Genomic DNA, 15,314 nt, shown 5'->3' with positions numbered 1-15,314 from the left:
TAGTGGGTAAAGATAATACCACACACTCGTCAGTAAATACATGAAGAGATACTTAGACTAAAGCCAGTGATGATGAGGGGTGACTTGCTCAGTTTCTCTGTCAGTTGGAAATGCAGACCATTGCCATGAAAAGAAGGATTTACTTTCTTCCATGAAAAACTAACCTATTAAAATTATCATATTTTTATTGCTATTCCACTCCAGTTAATATAACTTATAGCTCTATTTAAGTTCATCAGATGACCTCAATATACTCAGATTTTTCTTTGTGCTTTTCATCACACTCATATTCCTATATTTCATGTTGTTAATTGTGCGATAACATTGCTGAGTAAATTGGATTACTAGATAAAGCAAGTGAATTTTAGACCTTATTGAGAATTACTTTCTTCAGAATAATAGGACTGCCTTTAGAAAAAAGAACTTGGATTTACAACAGTGTTTCAGTGATAATTAAACTGTGACCGAAAGAAAAGATTTCTAGTCACATAAGTTTGGAAAACCATGAATGATACAGTGGGACAGTTTTGTTTTACCTTAGGCCTTCTCAGAGCTTTTATTCTCCTGTGCATTCTCACTCTTCCTGGGAGAGGGACTAGGGATGATGTGGGCAAAGTAAATTAAGCTTATTTATTGGGGCATTATTCCCTAAACTGGAGTTCTGCAAAATATGTTTTGTAAACATGTTGGCTAAAAGTTTAACAGTTATGAAATGAACCCTATAGTCTAAGATTAATAGATTAATTTATTAATAAGGGCATTGATAAAGTCACAGTTCATGGTGATGCCTCCCTACTGTACAAATTACTATTAGACACGAGGAGGAGGCTTTTCCTTCTATCTCCCTTGAACCTTCACCTTCACTTCCCACATTCTCAGGCATAGCTAGGCAAGTCTTCGATGCATTCCATTAGTTGCATGTTGAGATTAAAATCATGTCTCAACACTCCTCCCACTTACTTTCTAATTATCTTAAAGGGATAAAGACCTTCTGGCAAGAGGTTGAATAAATTTAGTTGAAAATTGACATTAGAAATAACCCACAGTTTACCTGGTAGGAGTGCTTAAGCATGTTACATTTGACACCATATTCGGGACAGGCAGAGAGCTTTGTAAATGTGGACATCCTTATTTTAAATTCTGCCCAAATGGAGGACTAATGAAGGAGTATTGTTTTGTAACAACAAATCATGTATGTTTACTTAATAGAAGTAATTGTTGAAATCCCATTCTTTTGGTGAATGTGTTCTGTGATTTTTTTTTCTTCTCTTTTAAAGTCAAGAAAGATATTCCTCCTTCAGCTGTCACAAGACCAATATTTGGTATCCTGGGCACAATCCATCTGGTGGCAGGTAAGGAAGAAATAAGAAATAAGCTAAGATGGACAAATAAGGTAATTAAATTGACACTTGGAGTATATGATGAAGAAGCACTTCATGTCATGCTTTAGGCAATAATCTGTAGATTTAAATATTTGTCATTAATTTCTAAAAATAATATACCCCAAATGGTTAAATTTATCAGCCTGAGGTTTTATTAAAAATGAATTTTTCATAAATTCTAAGAGGGTTTAAGTAAATAACTTAATGCATTGATGGATCAGAGTATTCTACTTTCAACTCTGGACTGAGTTGAATATGACATAGTGCATGTTAGAGAATGTTACCTGATTCTGAGCAATTAGAAAGTGGTTTTGTTAGTCTAAATTTCATTTCATTGAACTTTTAAAAAATTCATGCTGTGGCAGGTACTGTGCTAAGTAATAAAAGATGTATGTCCTGCCCTAGACGGTTTGGCTCAGTGGATAGGCCATCAGCCTGCGGACTGACGGGTCCTAGGTTCAATTCTGGTCAAGGGCACATGCCTGGGTTGCAGGCTCAATCCCCAGTAGGGGGTGTGCAGGAGGCAGCCGATCAATGATTCTCTCTCATCATTGATGTTTCTCTCTCTCTCTCTCTTCCTCTCTCTCTCTTATCAATGATTCTATCTCATTATTGATGTTTCTCTCTCCCTCTCCCTTCCTCTGAAATCAGTAAAGATAATTTTAAAAAAAGAAGAAGCCGGAACCGGTTTGGCTCAGTGGATAGAGCGTCGGCTTGCGGACTGAAAGGTCCCAGGTTCGATTCCGGTCAAGGGCATGTACCTGGGTTGCGGGCACATCCCCAGTAGGAGATGTGCAGGAGGCAGCTGATTGATGTTTCTCTCTCATCGATGTTTCTAACTCTCTATCTCTCTCCCTTCCTCTCTGTAAAAAATCAATAAAATATATTAAAAAAAAAAAAAGAAGAAGAAAATATGCAATACTTAAAAAAAAAAAAAAGATTTACGTCCCTTTTGGTCTCACTTTACAGCTAGTGAAAGGCATGTTAGTAGTAAATTACTGCAGTACAGTGTGACAGCATCTAGGAGAGAGATGTACATAGGAAAACTGCCAGGGAGGGCACTTGTGGGTAGAGCCTTGAACAGAGCTTAAGAATTAATTAGTGGGAGCCAGAACCGGTTTGGCTCAGTGGATAGAGCGTCGGCCTGCGGACTGAAGGGTCCCAGGTTCGATTCCGGTCAAGGGCATGTGCCTGGGTTGCGGGCACATCCCCAGTAGGAGATGTGCAAGAGGCAGCTGATCGATGTTTCTCTCTCATCGATGTTTCTGGCTCTCTGTCTCTCTCCCTTCCTCTCTGTGAAAAATCAATAAAATATATTTAAAAAAAAGAAAAAGAATTAATTAGTGGGAAAGGCTTACCCTGTTTTATTTGTGGGGGGAGGTGGTGGCCAGGATCAGGGTTGGTGCATTGTGCGTGGTGCTGTGCTGGCTCCTTGATGCCTGACTGCTCATCTTTGTACTGATGCTCCAGACTTACGATGGGCTTCCATCCCAATAAACACATCATACATGGTTGAAAATATCCAAAGTCAGAAATGCATGTAATGTACCCAACTTACCGAACTTCATAGCTTAGCCTGGCCTAACTTAAAGGTGCTCAGAGCACTCACATTAGCCTACAGCTGGGCAGCATCTCTGATACATGAACACACCTGTTTACCCTCATGATCGTGTGCCTGACTGGGAGCTGCGGCCCTCAGCCACTGCCCAGCATCACGGGAGGGTCTCCTACTGCATGTTGCTAGCCTGGAAAAGATCCACATTCAAAAATTGAGGTATGGTTGCTACTAAATGCATATCGCTTAGCATCATCGTAAAGGAGAAAAATCCTAAGTCAAACTATCATAAATTGGGAACCATCTGTAACATTGCATTAACCAGTTATACTACTGCCCCAGCACTTTTCTCTAACATTATAGAATGACAGACATGAAGGACATAGGAGTGGTGTAGATGGGACCTTGTCCTACAGAGGCCAGATCTCATAACTATGTTAATTTAGGCTACACACTGAGAAGTGTATTAGCAGAAGCCTGTCTGCCTTGGGGTTAACAAGAGAGGGAGGGAGGGAGGGAGGGAGGGAGGGAGGGAGAGAGAGAGAGAGAGAGAGAGAGAGAGAGAGAGAGAGAGAGAGAGAGGAAGAAAGGGAAAGGGAATCTTCTGTCTCTACTTTGATCTGCTAAGATCACAGCTTCAGCTACCAAAAGCTTTTGCGTTTATCTTTTTGAGAAAAATAATTTGAACTTTCAATAGGAATTTTTCTAAATAATATACTGGCCTTACTATTTATAAATTATAAGATTGCTTTAAAATAGTATGGGCCTTTTCTCTGTATAGCACAATACAGTCTCATTCACTAGCTTTTGGAGTTTAAAACAAGGACCACTTACTACTTTTGGCATTAGAGTTGCCTTTTTATATTTATCTGAGTCTGGCTTTGCTTTTTTTGCAGGAAATTATCTAATTGTCATTACCAAAAAGATAAAAATAGGTGAATTTTTCAATCATGTAATCTGGAAAGCAACAGATTTTGATATTCTTTCTTATAAGAAGACCATGTTGCACTTAACTGATATTCAGGTAAGAAATGGAAGCACTTACTAATTGCAAATCCCAAAGTAGTACCATGGGTGGAGAGGGAGGTGGAATACAAAGAATGTTTGCTGGATTTTTTTAAGCCTAATTATTTAACCATACAGCAAGGTCACTTTACATACTTTTACACCTAGCCATAAAATGTATTTAAAAAATTCTTCATATATTTAATTTCTCTTGGTTTGTATTTTAAACTGACTCAGTTCTTAAATTTTGAAATTTCATATGGAGAGAAAAGGACAAACAGAAAATGCATGTTCTCAACACCCAATTTTAACTTCACATTTTTTTTTTGTAAAAGAAATAAAATGTTAGATACCTTTGAAGTTGCACTCATCCTATTATGTTCCATCTTTCCCCATAAAATTTTTTTCTTCACTTTTTCCACATGTGACTATAAATATGTGTGTATATGTGTTCAAACAGTCCTCTTTTTGCACGATTCCTGTATGCATGGATTTCAGTTAGCATGGTTAGTTAATATCAGTCTTCCAACAACATGGTTTATATTTCAGTTATCCTGGTATACTAACTAAAGATTATCCCACTAAAGATGAAAGTGCAGACAAAAAGTGACAACTCTAGGAGTGAAATTCAAATTGAACATAAATGGGGTGTAGAAGAAATAGCTGACTGTGCGAATGCTGTTATTGTTGCTGTTCAAGAGACTCTAAATACACAGCGAGAGGTCTCAGTGAAGGTGAACTTACTAATAGTAACAAAGTGCTTATGTCTCATAATTACCAAACATCAACATTTATTTTTTTAAATCTCTGTTTATTGATTGTTTTGAGAGAGAGAGAGAAACATCCATTTGCTGTTCCACTTATTTATGCATTCATTGATTCTTGTTTGTGTCCTGGCCAGGGAAACAGTTATTTTTTAAAACAAAGATTAAAATAAATGTCAATCTTGGTATTTATTGGGAAAGCCAGCTAAAATTATTACCAGAAAATAAAGATAGATATTACTTTTACAGGATTTTTCTTTTTAATATAAAAAGAAAAGAATTCTACCCCAACCAGTAAAGTTTCTTAAGAGCGAGATGTTATTATTCTCTTGTTATTTACTAGGTTACTGGGCCCTTCGTGAATTTATGTTTTTCATTTGATAAATGAGGATAATACTAATCTAGCAGGGTTGTTTTTGAAGGTAGAAAACCTATGTAAAGTATCTGGGACACAGTAGGTCATAACCTAAGTTGGTGATGTTTCATTAAAATAACTCTTCTGCCTATAGAGTAAAAATTGTGGAGGACATCAGAGGGAAGGAGTTCTGCCTCATCAATGTAGTCATACGTTACACTAGTTATTGAGTATCATCTGGAGTCAGGAACTGTCCTAGGTCCTGGGGAAATGGTGAGCATCCCTCCCCCTCCCCCAACCCAATCCTTGTGCCAGTGATATTTAATAGGGCCAGACTAACAGGTTTTTATTTTCATTCTTTCTTCATGTTGACAGATTCCTTTCAGGTCTGAGGTAGACTGATTTATTTTTATCTCCTTTGTTTACAGTTACAAGATAATAAAACCTTCCTAGCAATGATAAACCATGTATTGAGTGTGGATGGGTTTTACTTTTCAACCACATACGATTTGACCCATACTTTGCAGCGACTATCCAACACTAGTCCAGAGTTTCAAGAAATGAGTCTCTTGGAAAGGGTAAGCTTAATTGACAGGTATTTTTACTTATTTGGGGTTCTTTTTTTAAGGGGCATATCTGTTTCTTCCATAAAAATATATATTGCTTTTTCTAAATCCTGGCTGTATCAGGATTATGTATGGGGCTTTGAAAACTTACCATGTTTCAGATATACGTCAATTCCCAATTTAGGACCCCAGTCTGTATATTACACAGACAGGACTGAGAGCCATGACGTAAGTAGTCAGAAATGCAGTATAAATACACACATTGGTAATCCCCTAGCTCTAGGTGTTCTACAGCCTTAACAGATATTAGTAACTTAATTATGCTTATAAAATAGATGTTCTAACAGGCAGTGAGTGTTCTTTCTGCAGTGGAGTTACAGTTTTTGCAGCTGAAAAAGTAACAACTTAATGACTTAAGAACTTGCTTTTTTTGTTTAAGATGGGGTTTTTTTTGTTATTTTTTAAAGATGAACATATCTTTAAAACTAGGCCTCAAATTATCTCATCTTAAAAGTGCTGCTGTAGGAACCTGGATGATTGCTGTCTTGATTTTTTATTAACAAACCTTAGTTGTGTTTAGGTGGCAGAGAGAATTTAAAAGGTTGCTGTCAGTTATGTATTAGATTGAACCATAAGAAATTGCCAGTAATTGACCAGTTTTGACCAATAAAAATGATAATTTCATTTAGTTCAACCTAAATCAATGTTTTAGTTGATTTATTAAGATTTATTAAGATTTCATACTCTAATCTAGTACAATTTATGTAGGTTTGGCTATAAATTCAGATGTAAGCTAAGCAATCAAGAAATTTGGCTTTTAACTACAAAGAAACTTGCTTTTTAAAGCAGTTACTACATTCTGAATCTGCATTTGTCAAATGTCTCTCAGATGCCTGTTGTGGACCAGGCATTGTATTAGCCACTTAGGGACACAGAATGAACTGACAAGGCCCTGCATTGTGGGAGCCTGCAGTCTCCTGGGGAAGCGAAGTCCAGGCAATCACAAAACAAGGAGCACTTGCTGCCGTGGCAATTTGTGCCAAGTGTAGCGGGGTCCTGAGGAAGGTGGGTCTCGTTCTGTCTGCGGGAGTCAGGGATGGCTTTACAAAGATAACTTTTGAGTTGAGATTGAATGATGAATAGACCTTAGTGGTCAGGTGACAATGGGAGAGGGGGGTTCTGGGCAGAGATGGTGACAGTATTAGGCTAAACTGAAAAAGAAGCTGTCACATCTGGGGATGCGGAAGGAATATTTTGTCAGCTAATCAAGAGTCATTCAGGCTAACATAGGGAATCACAAAAGTGATAATGGCATCACCTGTGCTTTAAATGTTTTAGCTTCACGTGAAATTTTACATTGACTGGTCAGTTTTTTTATGTAGGACCATAGGCTTTTCTTTGTTTTTGGTTCCTTGGTTCCTAATTGTCTTCTCTGGACAAATTACATCCATTACACTTCCCAGTTTGAATCTCTAAAGATTCTGACACAGAGCAATCTGTTTGCAGAATCCTATAGGTTTTCGCTGTGCCACTCCCACTTCTAATTCAGCAGCAACTTTGTTTCAGCAGTTTGCCTTTTATCAAGTTAAATTCCAAACCATTCAGCTCTATAGAAACAGCAGCTTGTTTTTAAATCACATTTCATTGATTTACAAAATATTTCGTTAAACTGTGTAATGATGAATAACAAGTACAACTGGCCCAGACCAAAGTGAAACACACACCTGAATCTCGGGAAGTGTACCATCCACCTGGTTATAACTAAGCACAAGAGCCACTCCCTGCAACTCTCAGCTGGTGGTCGTGGGTGGGGTGGGAGTGGCGTGTCAGTTGGTGTGTTTTATAAAGAGAATGGAGAGAATTGATTAATCTACTGAGTTGTTGAAGGAGCTTCTTATGTATTTATAATTTGAACATCAGAATGGCCAGAGATGAGATCAGAGAGTTAAGTAGGGGCTGCCAGATCCCAGGCCTGGTGAGGCCACGCGAAACTTTGGCTTTTTAGATGACAGAGAGCCAGCGAAGACTTCCCAGCAGACAGGAGACCTGACCTACCTGTCCTGTTAGAGAATTGCTGGCAGCGTGTGGAGGGACCAGTGGGAGGGGCAAGGCCACGACTTGACTTGATTAGTTAGGCTGGAGTCAAGTGCTGCTGAGGTGGTGGGAGTAGGGATGTAGAAGAGGGCAGATTTGGAAGAAGACTGGACTAAATTGACGAAATACATGAGCAAGAAAGATCCTGAGAGGACTCCCAGGTTTCTGGGCCAGCAGCACTGGCTTGAGGCAGTGAGGCAGGAAACCCAGAAGAGGAGGGCCCTATTTGAGGGGAAGGGTTTTGTTTGGAGCCTGTCAAAGCCACTGGGTGGAAACATTGGTTGTCATATTTTTCTTTCTGTAGAAACTCACCTTGCCAAGAGATGCTTTATTAATTGTAAAACTTCTCTCTTAGGCAGATCAGCGGTTTGTATGGAATTGTCACCTTCTGAGAGAACTTTCTGCGCAGCCAGAGGTAATGTACACTAAATAAAACCTGCTTATTTGTTACAGTCCAAGTTTTAATTGCATACATAGTAAAATGGCTCCCTGATCACCAAAGATTTGGGTAAATAATTCTGATTTAACTCTGTTTATGACTATTAAACTTGGGTCAGGTCTGCCATCTCAGGTTGTATCTCCTGTAGGAGCCTTAAGTAAAAATACACTGTTTTTATAAGTAAGAGAGAGATAATGGGTTTTAGTGGACGAATAATGGAGAAATGAGGGGCCAGAGCCAAGACCCAGGCAAGTGGAGAGCTCTGCATTTGTCTTCCTGTGGGGATGTGATTCCATAGGCGTCACCTTCCTCTGTCCTTAGTTTATACAAATGAAGTACAAACAATGAGGACCAACCAGTAGGCATAATATAGTGAATCTGGTTAAACAGATTTGCCTAATGGCTTTTTTTTTTGTCATGTGCTTTTCTTTTTGGGGACAAAGTAGTTTGAGCTGCAGACAGCCAGTGTGGGCACATCTTTTCCCTAGAGGAGTGGAGTCGTTGGAGACAAAGACTGAAAAGGAGGGAGGAAAATGTTCTGCAACTGCAGTGGTTTCATTAGTGTTCTAAAATCTGAGTAGTCAAGCCCAAACAATTATAGCACATTCTTGAATTTTCTAATTGAAAAGATAATGTTACATGAGAGAAGTTTCTTTATTAAGTTACCCATAAGATTACTACCTTGTTATACTTGTATGTTACCTCCTCATGTGTGAATACATTTTATATAGTGCTGTTTGTTTACTTTTAAACTATATTTAGTCCTAAATGTAATGTATGTCTTCATTTCAGGTCCATCGGTTTGCTCTTCCAGTAATACACGGCTGTATCCTTACATGATACTCTAGTTTTCTAGCAGTCTTTGTTTGAATACTGTTACAAGGCAGATTTAGTGACAGCCTCAAATATTGCATGAGGAGAGTCTCAAATATTGCAGAATCAAAAGCAATTTATCATTCTATAATTATCTAATTGTAAGTTTACTTTAACTAATCTTTATCATGGAGATTATAATAAAAATAGGGAAGGAACATGAGCTGGCTGTTGAAGGACAAGCACTGTATGCTGATGAGTGCCTAGAATCAGGACGGTGCCCTGCAGAGATGGAGGTGATCTTCCTGTCTAGGCGATTTTAGAATAGTTTATTCATGAGGAAATAATGTTGTCACAGGCTTAATGTGAAGCTTTAAATTAATGTAGTTTCTTGATTAGAGGTATAGTCACATGTTTTGCATACATACAGAGAGATCAACAAGATCCAAGGTCCCAAGGCAGGTGCATGCCTGGAGCAGAGAGAGTGGTGGAGTGATTAGAGAAGTAGCTGTGCCGAGATTATGCAGGGCCAAATAGGCCATGCCTTTTAGTTCAGCCGTGATGAGAAACTGTTGGGATCTAAATAGAGGGTGGGCATGAGAAGATAAAGGAGAGCAAGGGAGGATGCAAGGAATGATTAGGAGGCAGCCTCAGTAATTCAGGTGAGGGGCACCGTTGCCTAAGACTTAGAGGATAGCAGTTATGGTGGTGAAAATGGGCAGGTTCTAGATATATTTTGCAGGTAGAGCTAACGGGATTTTCTGACAATTTGTACATGGGATATGGAAGAGAGGTGGTTTCTGAAAATTTACTCTTTTGACCAGAGTACAAGCCATCCACTGAGGTGGGGAAGAGCCTAGAGGTGGGAGGGGGGCTGAAGAGTATTCAGGGTTCCATTCGGACATGTGAAGCTTGAGATTTCTATAGACATCCAGGTAGATTTAGTCATACCAAACTCCTCTCTTTCATACACGTGATTTCTCTGTATGTTATATTTACTTAATGTAGTTAAGTTATTACTATGCACTCGTGTTCTATTAATGGAAAGTACTTTGATTGGATTCTCATCTCGAGGAGGAGTTGCTTCAGAGCTGGCGTGCGCTATTACGTGAGAGGTAGGAATAATTTTGTCCAGTATGCTGCAGTTCTGGGTTATATCTGTCACTACTGAATGTGACATTACTGTAATCTTTTGTATTTTATTTGTTTTCATTATCATTTGAAAGCCTCAATAGATACTTATCTGCTGCTTCATTATACGAATTAGTTAGGTCTTCTGTGCCTTACTCCAGCCACTGTATTATGTTGCAAACGTTAAGAGACCCTATACACTGCTTCTTCCTGCTCTAAGAGGCACCGATCATGTTATTTGCTGGATGTGTGACAGCAAGCTGAACTCTGTAGTTTCAGTAACCTGAAATCATAGCAGAAAGTATTTTCTCTTATTATTCTTGGTTTCTTTGCATGCATAAAGCTAGACATGTGACTTTATGCCTTCAACTTTAAAGATCTACATTTGTTTTCTAGGCTTTGTACTAGCAAATGCTAGTTTCCTTAAACCAAGCATTTAAAATCTGTATTAAAAGGTACTGTCATTATGAAAAGGAGTTTCTCTCTCTCTCTCTTTTTTTTTTTTTTTTGCCAGACTATCAGAGTAAAATCCTGTGGACCTTTAGATAAATCGTAGAAGTTTGGGGCCAGGGAGTTATTTGGTTACTCGCCCTTATTGTAGATCAGGGGTCCTCAAACTTTTTAAACAGGGGGTCAAGTTCACTGTCCCTCAGACCGTTGGAGGGCCGGACTATAGTTTAAAAAAAAAAAACTATGAACAAATTCCTATGCACACTGCACATATCTTATTTTGAAGTAAAAAAACAAAACGGGAACAAATACAATATTTGTATTTGCATGTGGCCCGCGGGCCGTAGTTTGAGGACCCCTGTTGTAGATAATACAGCAGAGGAAGAGAGACACTGAGTGAGGTGGTTAAGATCACAGAACCTTCCACCCTCTCAAAATCAATGGAAAAAACATCCTCGGGTGAGGATTAACCAAAAAAACAAACAACAAAACACCCTGGGATTTATGGACAAACGTTCAGGAGTCCTTGAGAATTTGTAATTTTTTTCCTTTACAATATATCTCAAGTTTGAGAAACACTGTTTTTGAGGAATCATAGGATTGTATATGTATAAACAGTTGATATATTAATATTAAATAACAACCAACTTTATTTGTTAACAGGTCCTTAATACTCCCCTTTAAGCCTGTTTAAAATGAGCATCTATTAGCTTTCTGGTCATGTGTTAATGCGTTTGTTTTTATAAGTACTTTTCCACTAATTTGAACTGATTTAATTCTCTCTAAGTTAAACTGAACTAGTGAGTTTCTGGTGTGTTTCTTATGTGATAAACATAGTTAATTTAATTTTTTTCAATTTAGGGATTGATTCTGAAGGCCACGCAGCTAACTTTGTAGAAACAGAACAAATTGTTCACTACAATGGAAGCAAAGCTTCATTTGTCCAGGCAAGTTAACATGTCTTTGGGCAGCCAGCCAGGTGAGCTGGCCTTTCTGCTTGGGTCATAATTCTGTCACGTTATTGAAATTTCTCTCTGCTCTCCTCCTTTTAAAAGTAATATCTTTGTCTACAATGTGGAATAAGTTCACCCAAAACAAGGGTATTCCATTAACCTGACACTCAGCTTTCTGGCATTTCCTCCCTTGAATTAGGTCCCTAAAGGAGAGGGGTAGGAATAGGAGGTGCCGGGGTTATGGAAAGGAGCCACCTTTCAGCCTAATTCTTCAGACTTATTCAGGGCAGGGATGATGGGACAGCGGACTCTACCTGCGCTGACTTCATTGTGAGATAATCTCCGTTTCTCGTTGCCTCCCTAAGGAGTTGTGGAGCACTTGCTGCTCCAGAGCATTAGTAGCTAAACATATACGTTCATAGACATACTCATTTCCAGTTTTATTATAATGCCAGATTATATAACAGACATAACATTAATTTCTACTCAGATAAATTGATTTATTTTAGAATTTAGGGAAACACTAAACTGTACTACACTAGCAACGTGCATATAAAATCAGAAGCAGAAAAGGGCCTTTCAAATGTATTCCCACAATACATGAACTTTAGATTAGGAGCAGGCATACATGGACTTCTTTCATAGTTGGTAGGTTGTATATATATTTTTCCTTTGTGGTCATTGATATGTATATACCCCTGACAATATGTAAGGTGAGAAAAACAAGTTTACGTGTATGTTTGATATTGTTTGTTTTTTTCACATTTCTCTTTTTTTTTTTTAGACTCGAGGATCAATACCAGTTTTCTGGTCTCAAAGACCAAACCTCAAGTACAAACCACGACCGCAGATCAACAAAGTAGCAAATCATGTGTGTATCTTCCATGGTTTCCTTTCTGGCTAAAAATAGCCTATTGGCATTGTAATTTACATATAGAGCATGTATTTTTTCCTCGTAAGGCAGAATAGAGTATTTAGTGTGTTCTATTTGATACTGTGCTCCGAGTTAAAGTAGCAATATTTCATCTTGGAGTAGAATGGCTTATAATTGCTATTTACTAGTTGGTATTTAGAATATCTAAAAGACATTTTTCTATAGAGGATATTTAAGGAGATACTTTACATCATCTTATAAGTATTCTTACAGTGTCCTCTGGTAAAGTGAATAACTCTTCTTTTCTTCTCTAGATGGATGGTTTCCAAAGGCATTTTGATTCACAATTAATTATTTATGGAAAACAAGTCATAATCAATCTGGTATGTTTCTTACTTGTTTCTAGGGGAGCAGAACAAACTTTTTTTTTTAACCTGACATAAAATTCATCATTATCATTTTTAATTGTGCAGTTTAGTGACATTAAGAATGTTGTGCAGCCATCACTACTGACCATTTCCAACTTTTCTTCATACCAAACAGAAACTCAGTATCCATTAAACTTAGCTTCCTATTATCTGTCTCCCCTCAGCCCCAAGTAACTCTGATCTGCTTTCCGTATCTATAAATTTACCTGTTCAAATACTTGCTCCTTTGTGTCTTGCTTATTTCACCTTGCATAAATTTGTTAAGGTCCATTCATGTCACAGCATGTATCAATATTTCATTCCTTTTTAAGACTGAATAATATTCCATTATATGTGTGTACCACAGTTTGTTTATCCATTTATTCATTGATGGACATTGGATTGTTTTGAACAGAGGTGTAAGAATCCCTGCTCTCCATTCCTTTAGCTATATACGTAGGAGTGGCTTTTTGGTGATTGGACTTTTTCTTGGTTGCTATAAACCTTTGTTTTTCAGAGCTCCTAAGAAGCTGGTTGACAGCTTCTGGTTTTCTCTGTTTTTGTAAGGGAACAAGAGCTTGGAGCTTCCTGGTCCTGCATTTTGCTGATGTCACTCTCTCCTTTTATTTTTTTAAAATTTATATTTTTATTTATTGATTTGAGAGAGAGGGAAGAAAGGAGAGAGAAAAAAACATTGATTTGTTGTCCCACTTATTTATGCATTCATTGGTTGGTTCTTGTATGTGTCCTGACCGGGATCAAACCTGCAACTTTGGGACAATGCTCTAGCCAACTAAGCTAGCTGGCCAGGTCATCACTCTCTCCTTTCAAATAAACTTAAAGCAACTTAAAGCTATAGTGTTTTTAAATTTTTTACAGGTTAACCAGAAGGGCTCCGAGAAGCCACTTGAACAGGCATTTGCAACAATGGTGTCCTCCTTGGGAAATGGAATGATCAGGTACCTCAATATAAATTTGTTACAGGTCTTTTCGGATTAGATGTATACTTGCACACATACACAAGTATATAGATCCCACATCCTATGCTATATAATAAAAGCCTAATATGCTAAGTGTCTGACCATTCAACCAGTCACTATGACGTGCACTGACCACCAGGGGGCAGATGATCCGACCAGTAGGTTAGCTTGCTGCTGGGGTCCGGCTGATTGGGACTGGGCAAGACGGGCTGGACACGTCCTGGAGCCCTCCCACAGTCCCTCCCCGGCCCCAGTCGTGCACTGGTGGGGTCCCTTGGCCTGGCCTGCACCTTCTCGCAATCCGGGACCCCTCAGGGGATGTCGAAAGCCAGTTCTGGCCTGATCCCCTCAGGCCAGGCTGAGGGACCCTACCAGTGCACAAATCTGTGCACCGGGCCTCTAGTATTATATATTTCATAGACATATGTTTTAACTTGTTGGTTTTTTAATACTAGATCAAAGCATGATTTTGTTGGCTTGAAATTTTCTGGCATAATTTCTATTGCAGAATAACTTCTTAGCAGTTGAGTTTAATTTGAACTTTGCAAAAATTTAGTCCCTGATTAAAATCCCCTTCTAGAGGCTTTGCATCACTGTGGTCACTGGGCCACGAATTACATTTCCTTGTGATAGCTTCGTGTGGTCTCTGTGGTCGCAGCCCCCTCATGAGCTGGAGCACTTTACTCTGGCATGGTGGCCTTGTCTAGAGCAGCAGCTTGGCCTCTCCTGTAAGTCACCAGGCAGCAGTTGCAAACCCTGTGTAGCCTTGTCAACAGAGGGCAATTCTAAGATCAGCAGTTATCTGTGGAGAGGTGCGAGGTAATGAGTCAGCCCATTTGGAGCTTTCTGTGGCAGGAACTGGGGTGGAGGAGGGGCTGTGCTTTGGTAGGAAGGAGTCACAGACACGGGGAAAACTTTCCAAAGAAATAGTACTGGGTTATTTGGGGTTCAGCAGTAGACTAATATACTTAAAATTATCATATTTTCTATTTTATGTAATATTTTATATTATCAAAATAAAACTATGTAACTCCTTCTTAGAAGATATAAATGTACCAGTGAACTACTTAAATTCTTTGAACAAGTCTAGAGCTATTCCTTCTGGTCAGAGCACTCCAAAAATAACTGTCACAGTGTCACTTTTATTGGAGCTGTCACTGAAAATGCTTCCCTTACTCCCGTCTTCCCAGTGCCAAACCTCTCAGTTGGTTAACCTCTATTTTCATACTTATTTCTAGTTTTGTTTCTAACTTCTCACCTGCAATAATGGAAGTGATAGGAGACCCTTTTTTGACCTTCTTAGAACAAGCCCACAGTCTGGTGATGCCCCGTCAGTTTCTAGGAGCCAAAGGTGTCACCCGAGAGCAGACACCTCCTCTGAACTGAACTCTGTAGACGAGTGCAGTGTCCTTCTAGTCCTACCCTGTGACTCGGCTTGAGCCTGAGAGGGAAGTTAGGCAGAAATGGGACACGTGAGGATCTTCATGTGTCTGTAGTGCTCAGGTCCTCTGTCCACTCTTCCCCCCTTAACCTTCAGGAATTGGTT

General features: G+C 38.9%; 1 protein-coding gene across 5 annotated transcripts in view; it reads left to right on the top strand.

Moving 5' to 3' along the window:
* The window catches only part of SACM1L (SAC1 like phosphatidylinositide phosphatase), a 38,007-nt gene that overhangs the window by 10,437 nt on the left and 12,256 nt on the right, over positions 1–15,314 (top strand). For 4 of the 5 annotated variants that reach the window (XM_036333079.1, XM_036333078.1, XM_036333076.1 and 1 more), the window contains exons 3-12: positions 1,278–1,352; positions 3,834–3,961; positions 5,490–5,639; positions 8,077–8,136; positions 8,953–8,986; positions 9,987–10,088; positions 11,416–11,501; positions 12,292–12,378; positions 12,696–12,764; positions 13,668–13,747. In XM_036333079.1, coding sequence (XP_036188972.1) covers positions 1,278–1,352; positions 3,834–3,961; positions 5,490–5,639; positions 8,077–8,136; positions 8,953–8,986; positions 9,987–10,088; positions 11,416–11,501; positions 12,292–12,378; positions 12,696–12,764; positions 13,668–13,747 — 871 coding nt within the window. The remainder of the gene's footprint in view (positions 1–1,277; positions 1,353–3,833; positions 3,962–5,489; positions 5,640–8,076; positions 8,137–8,952; positions 8,987–9,986; positions 10,089–11,415; positions 11,502–12,291; positions 12,379–12,695; positions 12,765–13,667; positions 13,748–15,314) is intronic. The other variant, XM_036333080.1, reaches the window with a different exon arrangement.

Source organism: Myotis myotis, unplaced genomic scaffold (assembly GCF_014108235.1).
Source record: "Myotis myotis isolate mMyoMyo1 unplaced genomic scaffold, mMyoMyo1.p scaffold_m19_p_13, whole genome shotgun sequence".
In the NCBI taxonomy this organism is placed as follows: domain Eukaryota; kingdom Metazoa; phylum Chordata; class Mammalia; order Chiroptera; family Vespertilionidae; genus Myotis; species Myotis myotis.
Note: the sequence above shows the minus strand (reverse complement) of the source record. Positions and strands in the feature narration are given on the sequence as shown.